Source organism: Trachypithecus francoisi, unplaced genomic scaffold, assembly GCF_009764315.1.
Source record: "Trachypithecus francoisi isolate TF-2019V2 unplaced genomic scaffold, Tfra_2.0 Lachesis_group3, whole genome shotgun sequence".
Lineage (NCBI taxonomy): Eukaryota > Metazoa > Chordata > Mammalia > Primates > Cercopithecidae > Trachypithecus > Trachypithecus francoisi.
The window spans coordinates 135,438,195-135,452,387 of NW_022681468.1; the positions used below are offsets into that span (position 1 = coordinate 135,438,195).

General features: G+C 36.2%; 1 protein-coding gene across 2 annotated transcripts in view; it reads right to left on the reverse strand.

The window, feature by feature from the left end:
- Positions 1–14,193, reverse strand: part of UNC13C (unc-13 homolog C) — a 670,888-nt gene that overhangs the window by 66,519 nt on the left and 590,176 nt on the right. For both annotated transcript variants that reach the window (XR_004431983.1, XM_033190063.1), the window contains exons 29-30: positions 13,597–13,677; positions 1,509–1,656 (exon numbers count right to left, since the gene is read on the reverse strand). Coding sequence is in view for 1 of the 2 variants with exons in the window: in XM_033190063.1 (XP_033045954.1) it covers positions 1,509–1,656; positions 13,597–13,677 (229 nt within the window). In the remaining variant the exon portion in view is untranslated. The remainder of the gene's footprint in view (positions 1–1,508; positions 1,657–13,596; positions 13,678–14,193) is intronic.

The window sequence follows — 14,193 nt, forward strand, 5'->3', positions numbered from 1 at the left end:
TACTGAACATGTACAGGCTTTTTTTCCTGTTATTATTCCATAAACAATACTGCTTAACAATCATTTACATTTTTTTGCATTCTACATACTCTAGAGATGATTTAAAATATATAGGAGGATGTGCATATGCTATATGCGACTCCTATACCTTTTTATATCCGGGACTTGAGCATCCATAAATTTTGTTATCCATGGGAGGTCCTGGAACCAATTACTCATGGATACCAAGGGATGTCTGTCTGTATATGTATATGTGTGTATGTTGGGGGGCGGTGTACACATAAATGTAAACCTATAAAGATGAAGCAAAAGTTTTATATACTCATTTTTTTCTTAAAGTTACAACACTATTTGTTTGATATATTAGAATTGTATTCATATTTATAAAGTTTAGAAAACCTTAAGGGAGCAAGAGCATGCATTCAGGTAAAAATGTTTAGAATATTTCTGCATCTCTTGACAATCTCTCATGAGCTCGACGTTTCCCTTTCTGGAAATATCCCACAGTATAACCTGGGATATTGAATGAAAAGGGATAATTGTAATTTTTAACTGGACAGTATCAGAAAGCACAAAGTGCTATAGGCAGACTACCTACCTAGCACCTTTAGCTTTATCCTTGATATAGGTAGAAAAATTAATGTATCCAAGAGGAAAAAATGATGAATCCAGGGTATTTTCATCACAGTTAAAAAATTATCTGTATTTTCCCTTTTCTAAGGATCTTTCATGAATGAAGACAGTGTCCTCTTACTTACTTTTATTATTTCTGTAGTATAACTTGCTAGTTTCTGAAGTTTGAGCCTGCATTTGGCTCTTTTGACTCACACTGACATTTTCAATAATCTCTTAGAAATACCAGATCTTAAATACAAATAATCACCAAAATATAATAAATCACAAAGCAACTTGAAAGAAACACTTTTGAACAGTAATATCTTAGAAGCTTATGAGGTGGGAACTTTGACACATGAAACATATCTGAGTTTCAAATAAAATACCAAGCCTGCCTCTTGGCCTGCTTCAAAGAAATCTTGTAATTTTTTTCATATGAAATTAGCATAAAATGAGATTTCCCTTATAGAAACCCCATAGCACAGGATTTTACATCTGAAGTTAGGATTTAGGGAATTATTATCATTTTTTTGGAAGATACCAACACCAGAAATCCACTGAGTTTTAATACTGAATTGAAGAAAATATCATGGTCAAAATATTAAAAAGTAGATTTTACTTAAAGTAGTTTTATGGAAGTTAAAATCACCAACAAGTCAGCCATTCCATAGAGCTTTAGTATGGAATATATTAGTGTTATTAAAATTATTTAAAAAATTATATTCATGAGCACTAAAAAATATTGGTATTCTCTATTAACCATAACTCTCCATTTTAATGATACTTCAATTCACAACAGCACAAAATTATTAGTACTACATATAATAATTCTGATGTTAAATTTTAGTTTAGTATTCAGTTTACCTTATTCTCAGGTCCTATGTATTACTTACTCTGTGAGGTTTGAGTATCTATGAATTTCTTTATCAAGGCATCAGTAGTTTGGGTATAAAGACTGAGAGCATATCTCAGAGACTGAAGATCTGGGCTTTTTTCCAAGAAATTCTTTTTCAGGCCATTTCCTCCTGCATGAAAGTATTGCTACGAAGAAAAAAAATAGCAGAGGCATTTAGAAAGAAGTAGTGGAGGAAGGAATTTATTACTCTAATAGAGAAGCTCAAATGGAATAATACAATTTGATCAATGCAAGATACAGAAAATGGTTCCACTATTTTCTCATTGCTAAGTTATAAACATCTAATTCAGGTCCCTAGACATCTCTGAAATGACACTCAACCTCACAGACCTCATATCACAGAAGGCCTAATCCTTTTTCTCTTATGCAAAACTTTAAACAAATGAGATCATGCTGATGTAGCAGCCAGAATCCTTATAGAATAATGGGTTTAGGTAACAATTATCGACTTGGTTATTGACTTCTGTTTCTTGAACATGAGAAGAATACCTAGGGAATACAAAATTTCATAGGGAAGGTAGCTTCTGGCCACATATTTTCCAGATACCAGTTTGCGATTCTAGGTCAGGTGTCTGCCACTCCATCTGCCCAGTGCTCTAATCACACAGTGGTGCAGATATAGGCCAACCTGACAAGGCAGAGTGGTCCTTGGAAATCCAACAGCCCTTGAACCTTGTGTCTGATAAATATAATAAAACTTGCTTTTGCTATTGTTATTCAACCAAACTCAAAATATTCCAATATGTATAAATAAGGTAATAGAGAAGATATATGGTCATTGACAATAAATATGGTCACTGAGGGATGTTAGCATTTTTCATACTGCAAGTGTTATGCACAGACAGACATCTCTTGGAAATGCAGACTGTCTAGAGATATATGATAGAACTAAGGATTTTTTTTCTACCTGTTTATAAACAATAGATTTATAATATTCTATTACGGTTAGATAAATGGTTCTCTTTCTCTCTTCCTGTACCAACAATACAAGAGGAAACAAAGCACTCACTAGTAACTGTGGCTCACTGTGATCTATAATTAGCACAGAACGAAATATGCCAAAGAAGCTCAAGAAATTATTCAGAGACACTCCCCTAAATGAGTATGTGTCATTCTTCTTTCCCACTCCTTAAGAATTTCTCAGGCAGGACATTTCAATGAGCTGAAAAATCATAATTATTGCAGTTTTTTTCCCTATTCAAGGAGAGATGCAGAACAATTTTATGGGTATTAGCAAGCATCTGGTTCTACTTTCAGAGAGTATGCTGTAGAGGACATTCACGGTGTAGGCCAAAGAAATTAGGCAATCGGGATTTAAACTTAAGAAAGACTGGTACAATGACAGATACCCACCCCAGGGAGAACGAAACCTATGGTCCTCTGAAGTTCCATTCACTGATTCTAGCTAGGTGCTCTGTGAAAACACAGGCTGTGGCAAAAACTATGTATGCCATGAAAAGGAGGCATGGAGAAAATGTCTTCTCTTTAGGAGAATACAAAAACATAATTTTAAAACTGTTCTACACCTGGATCTTATAAAGAATGTTAAAACGTTCTCACATGCGGAAAGTATTTAGAGGACTGTTAGTCCAGAACGGTTTCGGGTGCCTTAACAGATGAAAAAAATATGATAATCCTTTCTTTGAGAAACACAGTATTTAAGGATGGAAAAAAAGATTTCATGGATATATTGAGAGGGATACACGTAAATGTATTTAGATTGGTCTTGACTCTGTATCACCTAGAAGGGTAGTGGAGTGCTCTCCGGAGGGCTGTTTACATAATGAATCAAGGAGCCATCCAAAGAAATAACTGTGCCTGAGAGTAAAGAGCAGTGCTAGAAACCGAGCCAAGAGTAGGAGGGAAACTCTGGAAAGGAAGACACACTCTCTCTCTTTCTTAATATTTCTCAGGTAAGCCTCAGTCTTATCAAACCTGAGCATAAGTGCTAGATGATTATAATAAAGGAGGACGAGGAGGAGCAGAAAGAGGAGGAGGAAGACAGGGAAGGAAAACCAAAACTGATAAAATGAAAATTTGCCATTTCTGGGGAAAAAGGAGCAGAAAAGATTAATGGGTATTCTGTCTATCATACACATTTGGGTTATTCTCACTTTTCATTGTTCTTGGGCTACTTTAAAATTCTATACATTGTAGAAAATTAATAATAATAGTATAGATGATATTTGTCCCTCATAATACAAATTAATTATTTTGGGCAGAATAAAACTGAATATTGCTCTGTGGATAAATCTTTCTTTCCTCTATTCCAGCTTTTCTTATTGCTTGTATATGCTTGGTTTCTGGAATTCTCCTTTGAGACAGTCGTAACATCTTAACTGGTTCCCTCACTAATTGATGAATAAAATAACATTTTGACACATTTTATAACTGCATGAATATCACAGTTATACCCTCTTTTAAAAACTATTCTTTAACAGTGTATATAAAGTAGCATGAGTGATAGCATTCATAAGGATGACCACAGGATTTACACTCTAATTTGTAAGATTGCACTGTGGATTCTTCAGTCACCTTAACACTTGACAGCATCCGTGGTAGTGTCTGCTGTGCCACCTGTTTTCTCCCTCTTTTCTTTCATAAATATTTATTAAATCTGTATCATTAGCCAGACCTTGTGCTGGATGCTAACATTATAAAGCAAAAGAGACACAGTGGTTGCTCCCAAAAGTATTATGATCTAGTAGGAAATGTAACCGAAATTTAAATACATGACTTCAACAATACATTGTAGGTGTTAGAAAAATGATTCGAAAATACAGATAATCGGGGAGGCACGCAATTCTGTTGTCTAAGGAGCCAGCAAAGGCTTCCAAAGAAGTGACTTCTTTGGTGGCTATGAGTTTTTAAGTACTGTTGTTTTTAACTTTAGCAGTCAGTAGGTAATTCACCCTCATGAACTAGAGAAAGAGGACAATCCCACCAAGTAACCAAGAGAAACCCTGGTAGTCTCAGCACTATTTAAGGAGAACTGAAGTGTTTGCAGTTCTCCAAGTATAATCTAGATATAGTTTTTCAAATACTGTTTTCTACTGTTATTCTATACTCATCACTAAACCTGTGCTGCCTCTAGGTAGTAGAGGGCCTACGGAAGTTAAGAGATGACACTGCACTCCTAAAAATTCCCAACGCTTATTAACATGGTAAAGGCTCTGAGGCCTACTGTGGTAAATAGATCTGTGTAAACTTTTATTAATATACTTTGTGGCTAAAATTATTAGGCCATAGGACACCTATATCACAGGGCTCATACTTTGGGAATACAAGTGTTCTATGGAATAAGATTGGGAAGAATAGAAGAATGTCCCCGAAGTTCATATAATTGAGATATTGTTGAGGGCCTGGAAAACTTCATAGGAGAAGGTAAAAAGGGTGAAGCTATGAAGGCATAAACTAAGTACTTGTACTGAATCTTTTAAAATAATTTTCTAGAAAGGCATATTTTTAATACTAAGGCATTATTTTGTAGGACTCTGGGACTTTGGGGACTAATCAGGAAATGAAATCATAAATAAGGTATGTGTTTGTACCTGAGGAAACCCAAGGGTCCTTATAGTTTTAGGTACGATACTCAACTGACTTCCTCTTTTTTAACCATAGAGTTTTACTTGTTATTCCATTAAAGTCTCTAGCAGGATATTTACTGAATAGAAGTTTTGTAAGGGCAGAAACTAATGCCTTTGTCTTTGGAGTGTATTTTACAATATGAAACGTCCCGAGACAGAAACCCAGGACAGAGGGTAGCTACGTCAGAAGAGAAAACAAATTGCCAGGTGGTAAGAATGAAAATTTCCCGTTCAGTGGATACAGTCAAATAACACATGTCATAGGCTCCTCACTCTAACAATGAAAAAGGCAATTGCTGTGGTTATGCAAATGCAAACTCGATAACAATGCTACTTTATGAAAACCTTTCACACAGTGTTCAAAACTGGAATGACAGCATCTCCGAGCACCAGTCTGGTTATCTTACTGGCACAGATAATCAGGAGAAAGGGGGCTGCAATTATTACATAGATCTTGGCATTCAGAGACTTTACATTCAAATTTGACTCTACACACATGACTCTGAAGGAACTGGAGAGTAGAATCCGCATTTTGCTGAGGCTTGGGTTTGAAGGATATAAATGTGAGGGTGATGTATAGAAGTAAATGTCTTAATTATTAGACAAAACCCACTATCCATAGCTCCATGCAGTATACTTGATTTCTACTCATTATAATGGGCATTTTGTTGGGGGATAACATGCTAGAAAGGAATCTGTAAATGTGGGATTTAAAGCCTTCCGGATGTTTTCATTACACATGTGAAAAGTGCATTATTTTCCATTGATTCTAAACAAAAGCCCAGGACTTGGTCTCTTATAATTCCTCTGTGGCCTGCAGTATAATCTAAGAAACTTCAGTTTGATCTGTTCAGATGTTTTACTTACAATGGTCTAAAGTAGCAGGAAAAAAATGGGCAAAAAACAATTAGGACAGGTCATTTCCTCCTTATTGAAGAAAATAATTTGTAACCTCTCAGTTGAAGGACTGTGGAGGAGTTGGTTGTTTTGTGCAAAGAAGGATAAAGATATTAGCTGGATGACATTCTCTCTTCCTCTCTATCATGGCTGATAATTTTGCTATGGACTTAAAAAAACAAAGGCAGAAAGCATGTTTGACAGATGTGCAGTTGAGCTGAAGCTTAAAGTTGTTACACTGGATGACAAAATTTGGCTTTAGAAGGGTCCTGGTAGTCTGGAATGCTGGATCAACATTTCTAGAATGAGATGGCAAAGAGGAAACTAAAAAGCCAGAATTTATAATAAATATTTATATTCATGTTTATCACAAAGTACAGAATGGGGGTGATGTGGCTTAACAACAGAAATTTTTAAAAAGTCATAAAGATTTATTTGCTGTCAAGTTCAACATGATTGCATAAGTGAGAAGGCAGCTATTAAAGCAAGTGAAATCTGATCATACATCAAAATAGGTAGACAAGTCAAGCATAAGGGTTTGGTAAGGCAGGAACATTCTTTGCTGGTTAGAACACATCTGGGATATCAAGTTCATTCTTGGGCTTCATCATTTATAAGAAATATGAAAAGTGGAGGCCATTTAAAGACAGGTGACAAGAATTTCATAAGGTCTAGGAGGCATGTTATTCAATAAACAGCTTCAGATGATATGGGATGGCATGATAGTTTTCTTTAATATCTGAAAGTCTATCACACAGAAAAGGAAACAGAATAATTTTATGGTAGTTCCAAAGAACAGAAGGAGCACCAATACATAGCAGGAGAGCAGATTTTTCTTTGATACATTCATCAAAAATTTCCAATAATAGTACATCTTAAAAATCAAAACTTCCACTTGTAAGTTAGTGAGTTCTCATCACTGGCTGCTATTAAGTGCTAGTCAGATGACCATGTGCTGACAACATTGTAGATGACATGGCAAGAGTGGGAGATGCTGAGTCATGTTTCCAATTCTGAGAGTCTAGAATCCTCTTAACCTCTTTGACTCTCGGATCCTTATAATATGCTAGAAAATATAATTCTTCATCTGTCCTCTATACAGTCGGACTTTTGCATAGGTTATTTAACCTCTTAGGCTATCAGTTAATTCATGTATAGAATGGTAGCAGAAATATCCATTCTACCTTTGGTGTTGTAAACTTGTAATTGCTCTAACTGGAAGAACTTTGTAAATGCTGGAGTTCTTTCCAATTGTAAAAAATATATTTAATTGGCAGAATAACATAGAACTCAACATATAACTCAGCATTGTGTTTTAAGCATCAGCCCCTATCTCAAGCAGGTTCTTCAATATTTATTTCCACATTCCTGCCATTGTATCTAACTCCAACATGGCACTAGGAAAATAGCCTTCCTGGCTGTCTCCCATTTTTCTTGGTGGAATCATGCTTTCTCAATCGCTGGGGCTGAAATCTCTGAGGCATTTTGGGCTCCTTTTCCCGTTTGCCCCATAGTCAGTTGCCAAGTTCCAACAACTCTCCCTGGCTTGTGTCAGTCATATCCATCTTTCCCATTCTCCTCCCCGTTTGCACCACAGTCAGTTGCCAAGTTCCAACAACTCTCCCTGGCTTGTGTCAGTCATATCCATCTTTCCCATTCTCCTCCTAAAGCCACCACCTTGCTGATAGCTCTCATCATCTTATGAACTAAATAAATGGAACTGAAATCTCTGACTATAATCTTGAACTATGCAATCTAATTTGTGCATTTCTATAAGATTCCTATTGCTGAAATGACTTTAGCATAACATTTTCAGAATCATCAGTGAATCCTCTTTTATGAAATATAATGAAAGCACAAAAGGACCTCTTTATTTTCAACCTAAACATTTCCCATCAACCTCATTTTACACTGCTTCATTATGCAAACACCTAGTTAAGTGCAGGCCAGTCCACAGAGTGGTCTACTCACTGCCTCCCAGCCTTCTTGTCTTGTGCCTTCCCATGGTGAAATTCCTTTTTTCCTGTTGATGTTCATGTCATGAGTCTTCCTCCAAAAATCTTTCTATCCAGCCTGTAAACTCCCATCTGTCCTTCAAGACCATTGCAGCTTTTCCTGATCTCTTGAGTTCATACTGGTTGATCACATTCTCTAAAACTTTATGATTTTTTAAAATCTGTTTCCCTCAACTAGTATTTGGATCACCTGTTCCATCTCTTACACTGTTGTAAGTTAACATGTATCATTATTTGATTTTCAATGTGCCTCTCTCTCTCAGCTTTTAATCTGGACTAGAAACTCCCGGAGAGAAGGAACAACACTGCTTCTCAAAGGGGAGTCTCAGGTGTTAAAGAATCTGACCAAGGCTGTGCTCTTATAGGGAAAAGGTTCTGGGCACAGGAAACCAAAAGGCCACAGGACAAAGCCTTAAGGACTTGAACTATTGGCGAGGGAAAGAGTCAGATTTAATAGCTAGCTCCTTTGAGAGGGAATTAAAGGGTTTATTGGGAAAGGAGGAAAATAGAAACACATTGGCTGCAGTAGAGTATGTGGGGTCTTGGGCTTAAGAGTGGAAAGAGAAGCCTCCAAAATGAACCAGTCATCAAGCAATATATGTGTCAACTTAATATTTATGAAGCATTTTCTATATGCCTGTTTTAACTGCTTTATATGTGATGACTCATGTAATTTTCTTTCAATAATCTTTTACGTAGTATTATTATTTCCATAGGAGAGGAGAATAATGTGCACATTGATGTCTTTCTCTCTCTCTGTCTTAATCACCTCCTATCCTGATATTATATTTGTTAGTGGTGTAATTTCCCATGTAGTTTCCAGTATTTTATTTACTTTTGTAATTCATAGCCATCTTCTGCGATTTGTAAAGGCTTCCACCCTAGATATATTAATATGTTGGTGTCACAAATGTCAGGATGTGTGACAAGGAACACTATTATCACCTTGAGGGTAGGAAGGAGCTATATACAAAGTATCATTTTCTTTACCTTGAAAAATAACTAGATTTTTTTTTCTTCATAACTTTTCAGAAAATAAAGCACTTGAGACCTGGTTGTGATTCGAGAGGCAAAAAAAAAAAAAAAAAAAGAAAAAATAATACTGCTAAATTTTATAAAATCAGGAAAAATATTGCCTGCATGCTTGGCAAGCTATTTTTTTATAATCCCAATAAAACTCTGAATTCTTCTAACACTCCAAACTTTTCAAGATTGAAGATCTTTCACAATGTATTTTTACTAACTCATGGGAACATGCTATTGTTTCTTTGTAAGATTATAAGAAGAATTCCCTTTTTTGTTAAACATACTATTTTGGTAGCAATTTTCCATCATTACTTTGTTCTTTCCAACACCTGTATCATATTTTTGGCAAATCCAGGCAGACAGCTCATTTTGCAAACTTAGATATAATCATAACCCACCTTAACTTTATAACTTTAGAGGTTAGCCACTAAAGTTTTATTTTTTTAGAAATTATTTGACAGATATTTAAAAAAATTATTTTCTACCACAACTGGAGTCCTCTTTTACACACCATATCAAAGTATGCTCTTCCTGCCCATAAAATATTTCAGTGTTTCTCTTTTGCTGACAAACTGAAGTTGAGATTCTTTACTTTGGTGGTTAAGCCTCAGCATTCTGGCTCCAATCCAATGTTCCTCTTTCATTCCCTGTGATACTCAGCCAGTCATGATCGGTTCTTCTACACTAGACTATTTAAAGTTTTCATGCTAACACCTTCTCTTCTGTCACTCATGCTTTGTTTTCTGTAGGCCTGCAATGCCTTCCTCCCATTGTTTTTTCCCTCTTTATCCTCTACATTCCCAAATGTCCTTCTCTGGGAAGCTTTTCCTTGCACATTCAGAGAAAATTCAACACCCTCTCTGCCCTCCCTCATCCTTTTTCAACAATTATTTTACTGATTGTAGATGTTTTTGTTCCCAAGTCAAAGGCAAGTGCTCTCATCTCCAGCCACCGCCTCATTGCTCACCATATTTTCTACCTAGAGTAAGCTCTCAAATAATGATATTTGAATTGCAATCCTCCATAGGTAGGTTATTTTGTTCTTCTCATGAGCAGCTGGATTTTAACCAAGGCAAAAGCTACTTGTAATGGTGAAAAGAAGATGCTGAGAAAAAGCCATTGGAATCACCCCATGGGTAATGGGGATAGCAGGATAGGGTAGAACCTCTGTGAGGGTAACAAACGCAGAGGAATCAAATGTGGTTCATCACCATGTTCTTCTGTTTGCCTGGAGTCCTGAGCATAAGAAATGGTATTATCTAGGATTAAACAAGAAAGTAATAAGTTCCAAAACTACATTGGAATTTAGAGTTAAATTCCTTTCCTTATACCAAGAAATGCAGATTTCTAGAGGACCCTGATTCACGTTTATTAGTTTTAGAGAAACCTCAGTATTGCCACTGCATGATGCCAAATATATTTGCAACATATAATATAGTGTCATGTTCAGGCCCCTATAACAAGGGTTCTGGGGGAATTTAAAAGGGTGGGAAAAATTAAATCATTCAGCATTTTTTCAAGTCAAAGTATAACTGCTATTTGCTATTTCTCTTTGAAAGAAATCTACATTTAGGGGAATCTCACATCAGTCCTGAGTCTTCCTGAGATATGGGGTTGGAACTCAAAGTCCAGCTAGAACTCCTTTAACATTTCCCTATTGGCCTCCCTATTAGTTTGCACATACAGATTAGGTGACTGGTTATCTGTCTTATAGCTGCCACCTTTCTACTTTTACTTTCAAACATTGTTGATTTGGTTGCTTTGTCAGGTAAATGGAATGTCTCAAAGCCCAACCATCCTAACTGCAGCAGATGATCATAATTTTTGTTACTCTTGCCATATTTGACACTCTTGACTTATAATAGAAGCTACATGTGACTGGTGTTATAAAATAGTTCCAGTCCAATTAAAGTTTTAATATTTAGAAAAGTTCATATTTTCATCAATGCTTGTATAGAGGCTGAAAGGTTTTACATTATTTTAAAATAATTATGAAATAATCTAAGTAATTGACATAGTATTTTAATATAGCAAGAAGTAATCTCTCTGAAGAAGTATCCGTTTTAGCCTGCTACATTTTACTTAAACTTTGCAAATACTCATTGAAAAAATATGACATAGAAGCAAGGACACTGGCTTTAGAGTTTGGAGTCCTTTCTCAGCCTTGCCAATTACTAGCAGAGCTATGTAAGACCCAGGATATTTACAAGGATCACATGAAATGATGTATATACATAAGAGAAATTTGAAAATGTAAAACATTATTTCAGCTTATATTCTAAAAACTCCATAGCACTTTCCTTGTTTTCTCATTTCTAGCTTATTCAATTAAACTGAGCTGAAGAGGAATTAAAGACTATCTCTTTAGCAGCCATCGGAAACTAGCATGGGTAGTGTGTGCTCCTTTGATCTATGGTCATCTTTCTCATAAGGTCTCTGCTTGCATCATAGTGCTCCTTTGGCTTGGCTCTGGGTAGACATTGAATTTCTTGCTCTTGGAATTAAAACTCTTTTAAGTTGTACTCTTCGTTCTCCTGAATTCCTTTGTAGTCAATCTCACAATTAGTGTTTGGTAGGACAGTAAGTTGGTGCAAATCTCACAGACAGACAAGATAAAGGGAGTCTCAGCTTTGGCAAACTGATGACAGTCACTGAAAATCAGATATCGGGTGAATACCTTGGCAGATGGGCAGGGCACAGGGTCAAGAGAGTCTCATAGCAGGCACAGTAGGCCTAGCATGGAGGTGCCTAGAGAAAGAGTTGGCATCACAGATGTTAGGGAAGAGGGGGACTGGAGAACTGACACAGGCTCTGAGGCTCAGGAGGACCAGAATCAGACTCCAGTCCTGGAGAAACAAGACAAATGGCATGGACCCATTTACTGGACCTTGGACACCAAATAGTAGTTTTGTCCACAAAGAACAAGGCCAGTGTCTGGTGTCTGAGATTGAATTAAAATATCAGTATAGGTGATATAAACAGGAAGAAAGGATAGTTGAGCTGTCAAGATAAAAGGAATTTGCTTGAGGATCAACATTGTCTTAGAGTCTGAGAAGAACTCAGTCGGCAGGTGGTGATCATATGGCCTCATCAATAAAAATTAGAGAAAAGCTGAAGTTAGAGACAGAAGCCAGATCTGTGAACACAGTGAATACCATTCCCTATTTCCACAGAACACATTTTCCTTCCTTTCCTAAAGCCATGCATTGACTTAATAAAATACACGAAGGGCTGAATTCAGATGCCAAAATTTTTTCTTTTCTTCCTCTTCATGGTGTATGCCAGAACTTTTTTTTTCTACTAGCATGTCCTAATATGTAGCTATTAGTGCTACTGAAACTCCAAAAATTAGCTATTTCTTCCTCAAATTTTTGAAAATAATTAAAAAACTTTAAAAGTTTTTTATTGTATTTCTTTTTCATGTTGTCCATTTTTTCCTCAAAATTATTTTTCAAATTTTCCATATTTCCAGACAACATTCTTGCTGCCTCTTTAGAAACTCCATTTCTGTGACCCAGGTGTCTCTAGGTGTCACAAAACTCTCACCTTCCAACTTTAACTTGGCAGTTTTTACCACTGCAGCAGCAAAAGACTGTGTCATATTAAATGCTGAAACTGCAAAACAAAAGCCACAAGGTGACAGTTTTGTGAAAGGATGTGACTGTTATTCAGATAGAACTCTGTTGAAATGAGTACCATTGTTTCTATCCAGTAGAACTGTTCTGTGCTCTACAAATGGCTCATGGTACCTAACAGTTATAGTATAGTTAATAGCTATGCTAGTCACACATCCTGGATAGTAGATGCTTCCCCCAGTGAAGAGTGAACACTTTGGACATGATTTGAATTTAGACGACGAACTCATCTTTCAAACTCTTTAATAAACTTTCACATATAAATATATATGGATATAAATATGAAAGAAACTGTTTGAAAATAACTTCTGGGTTACCTTTTGAGATCTGCACACATTTAGCACACACTACGATAACTTTTAGTTAACCTTTGGCTATGAAAACCGTTGATGCATACAACACAACGTCTTTGGGTTTTCAGCAGAAAATGAAATGAAATTATTGTACTTACTAAGTGAGAAGGGAGGGTTGATATTTTAAAAATAATTTCAACATGCATAGAAAACATATAAAAACAAATTCTGGCAACCCCAAATATTCCTGAAGCATCTGTTTATCTGGGTTTTAGGGTACATGTCTTTCTTTGAGAACATATGTTACAACATAGGTTTCACTTACGCTTTAGAGAGAGACAAAGGAAACAAGTATAAGAATAGTGTATTGTGGATGTCATAAGGAGACAGACAGGGCTAAATCTGGCATCCTCCGGGAATGTATTAGGTTGGTGCAATAGTATCAATGGCAAAAACCACAATTACTGTTGCACCAACCTGTATCTATTCAACTATCTACTATCTCTTTGAATGGCACAGCTCTACTGATACATGGCTAAGATCAGGGCTACCTATCTCTGGAGGTAAATGGGGGCCTCTCTGGATGTATATATAGGAACATTATAACCTTACCTTGATGGTAGCCAGGACTACCTCCATTACAGCGCATTGTCTTGGCGTCAGACCCTTGGCATCCTCTCGAATCATGTGCTCCTGGAAAACAGGGTAGGAACTGATTATAAAACAACCAGTTCATGTATTCAACAACTACTTTAAAACATAATCTGTATTATCCCCATATGCAAAATTCCCTATTTGAAATATCTTCTGCACATGAATGCGTTTAAAATGAAATGATTGTTTGGTCATATATTTTATAAATCTCCACTTTGTCAAAGGAAGAAATGGTAAACGTCTACTTGAAAAGAAGTGCTTTGATCGCGGTGTGGTTTTATTTTCACGTGTAAGCTACTGTTAGGGAAAAAAGAGAGAAACCTGGAAAATGTGTGATGAAATTTTTTCACCTGACTTCCTTGGTTTATGTCTGTCACACTGAGGAATGTCAGTCATGAAAAGGATTTAAGAAGCAAATTTAAGCCTCTCCCAATTATTACTGATAAAGTCTACTTTAAATATAATGCCTCCCTTTCATTCTTCTTCTTACATACTCTCAATTCTTACACGTTCCTGGGAAAAGCCCCAAGGAAATTAACTCAATTTGGCTGTGAA